Source organism: Cariama cristata, unplaced genomic scaffold, assembly GCF_000690535.1.
Source record: "Cariama cristata isolate BGI_N322 unplaced genomic scaffold, ASM69053v1 scaffold1259, whole genome shotgun sequence".
Lineage (NCBI taxonomy): Eukaryota > Metazoa > Chordata > Aves > Cariamiformes > Cariamidae > Cariama > Cariama cristata.
This window is the reverse complement of record NW_009637171.1, coordinates 4,883-7,521: the sequence shown is the minus strand read 5'-3', so window position 1 is coordinate 7,521 and position 2,639 is coordinate 4,883. Positions and strand designations below refer to the sequence as shown.

Here is a 2,639-nt window from a genome sequence, read left to right as displayed (position 1 = left end):
CAGCAACATTTTTCAGAAAAATTACACCAACTAAATATACTGTATCTTAGCAGCATAAAAAGTCCCTACAATTAGATGCAATTGCAGGCCTAGTAAGCATAAACCTGATGAAATATTACAAATGTAGTTTTCATTTAAAAGAATGGATTTCCATGGAATCCCAGAGGTAACATTTGTTATTTTGTTTACGTTGTATTCTGGTAGTAAACCCAACTACAACCAATCACTTTCCCTCCCTCTATCTTTCCTCCCAAAATTGCAGAGAGTACTACTGGAAACTTTAATCAAGTTATAAGATATGGCCACACTGAAGAAGCCATATTAAACAAAACAAAATTCAACCTAAAGCCGACAAACAAATAATCCCAGAAAATAACAATCATTGTCAAACAACCGCAGCTTCAGACTACCGACCGATGCTCCCCACATACATAGATGGCACTGGGTCGAATGCGCCGTCTTGTATGGCCAGGTAGCTGTGGCAAAAACTTGAAGTATTTGGGCATCAAGTCCAAGCATGCATCATGAAACTTCTTAATCCTCCAGTAGTAAATCAGTGGGTTCAGTGCAGACTTGAGGTAGCAGAGCCAAAGGAGCCAAGTGCTTATCTCAAAAAAGTTGTGCTTGTAGTAGAAGTGGCTGTTGAATGTGGCAATAAGGCTGTAAGTGGTGAAGGGCGCCCAACAGACTATGAAGACGAGGAACAAAATCAAGATGGTTGTGAAGGCACGAGTTTTAAAGCTCATATCAATATTCATCTGAAAAGGTCTCTGTAAGCTCATGAGACCAAGTTTGCTGGCCTGGCTGAGGCAGATGCTATCAGGGTGGCTATGGATGCGAACTGCATTGTGGCGGACGGTGTTGAGTATGCCCATAAAAGAATACAGCATTACCAGGAATGGAATAAAAAAAGAAATTAGCAAGATAACGATCACGTAGGCTCGGTAACCTGGGCTTGTAGAGTAGCCAAAAACACACTGAGGTGCTCTCGAGGGTATCTGCAGATTAGGATTCCCTACTGATAACGGAAAAGCAACAACAAAAGATGCCGCCCACGAAATCACAATGAGAATCTTTGCACGGTAAGGGTTCAGTTTATCTTGCCTTTGAACTATGATAAGAAATCGGTCAATACTAATAATAAGAAGAATGGCTACCCCCTCTATGACAAAAAGCCAAAAGAACATGGCAGAGACTCTGCAGAATATATCCCCAAAAATCCACTGAGTGGTAATGATTGTTATCAGAGCAAAAGGCATGTTCAGCACTGCCAGTAGCATGTCTGCAAAAGCCAGGCTTGCTAAGAGGATGTTAATTGCAGATCGCATAGCTGCCTTCTGGTAGACCATGAGGCAGACAACAAAATTCCCAAGGAAAGAAACCAATAGGATAAATATCATAGCAGCAGAAAGAATGATCTGGAGTGGCAAACTCAAGCTTCTGAAAACTTCTTGTGATGGCAGGATAGCTGTAGTGTTTACCAGAAAATTACTTCTCTCAGTGGTGAGCACGGCACCTGAACTATATCTCAATGGCTGTGTTGTGCCACTACGAAGTAAGAACTGGGGAGTGGTAAAATTCGTATAGGCATTTTCATAAACAATAAAAGTAGCATTTGAGGTCCCAGAGTGGGCCAGCGTCAACATTGCTGAGAAAACCATTGCTTCAGGAGAAATGAAAGCAGAACCAAAGGTCTTCAAGGCTTTTCATCTTGTTCAGGCAGTATCTTATTCCTGGTCATCTAACAAATCAAAACTCAATGTCTGAAAGCATCAAAGTTCTTAAATTCATGTCGGTACTTCCATCTGAAAAAGAAAGAAGCAATTTAAAGAAACAAAGAAAGACTCTCTGAAACCAGTGGGAACCAAACGATTGCTCTGCTTTCCTTAATGACAAAAGGATCCTTAATACATATTTACACTTTAGGTCGACACAATTTACTTAAGCACCAGGCACAAGAGTCTCTTAATATTTGGGTTTTTTTCTTATAGATCCCGCTCCTGTAGTCTTGCCAATACTGTACAACACTCTCCTTCACCAAGCTTTTTTCTACTATAACCAGGACTGGAGAATTTCTGTGTTTGAAAACAAACTTTACTGGTTAAGAGTGAATAAATCAAATCAGTATCTTTATTTAAATCTCATAATTTTTAAACTAACTTCATGCCTTTGTTTTGAAATTGCCTACAGCTGGAAACTTTAATAACATTTCCAAATAGCTTAAAGAGTATCAGTATTGCCTACCTGCCTGTTTGGTAAGCACTGAAAAGCCTACCTGTCTGAGCTATCCTACATAATACAGAATCCTTGGTTCCATGTCAGTCATCAGCAGCAGATGCCTCAGGAAGGTCTTCCTTCTTGAATGGGAGGGAACGTCATAATTTTCTATTTTATCCTATTATATTTCAAAGACTGTTAAACTCATCAAGAGCACACTAAGCAATGTACATTGACATTTTGCAAAAATGCTGAATTCTGTTTACTTTATTCTAGATTTTCCTTTTCTCTCGATTCTCTCCCTTTCATTCTTATTTTACAGTAACTCTTCTAGAGAAAGCCTCAATGTTAATTACAGCCTAAAGCATACATAGTAGCCAAAACTCTTCTTTCTTTGGTGTTTATAAACCTTTTCTTTACTA

At 39.2% G+C, this 2,639-nt stretch overlaps 1 protein-coding gene across 1 annotated transcript; it reads right to left on the bottom strand.

The window, feature by feature from the left end:
- Window positions 1-401: 401 nt before the first annotated feature.
- GPR63 (G protein-coupled receptor 63) lies at window positions 402-1,661 on the bottom strand. The gene has a single exon (XM_009708169.1). The coding sequence runs from the start codon at window positions 1,659-1,661 to the stop codon at window positions 402-404; it is 1,260 nt and encodes a 419-aa protein (XP_009706471.1).
- Window positions 1,662-2,639: the final 978 nt, after the last annotated feature.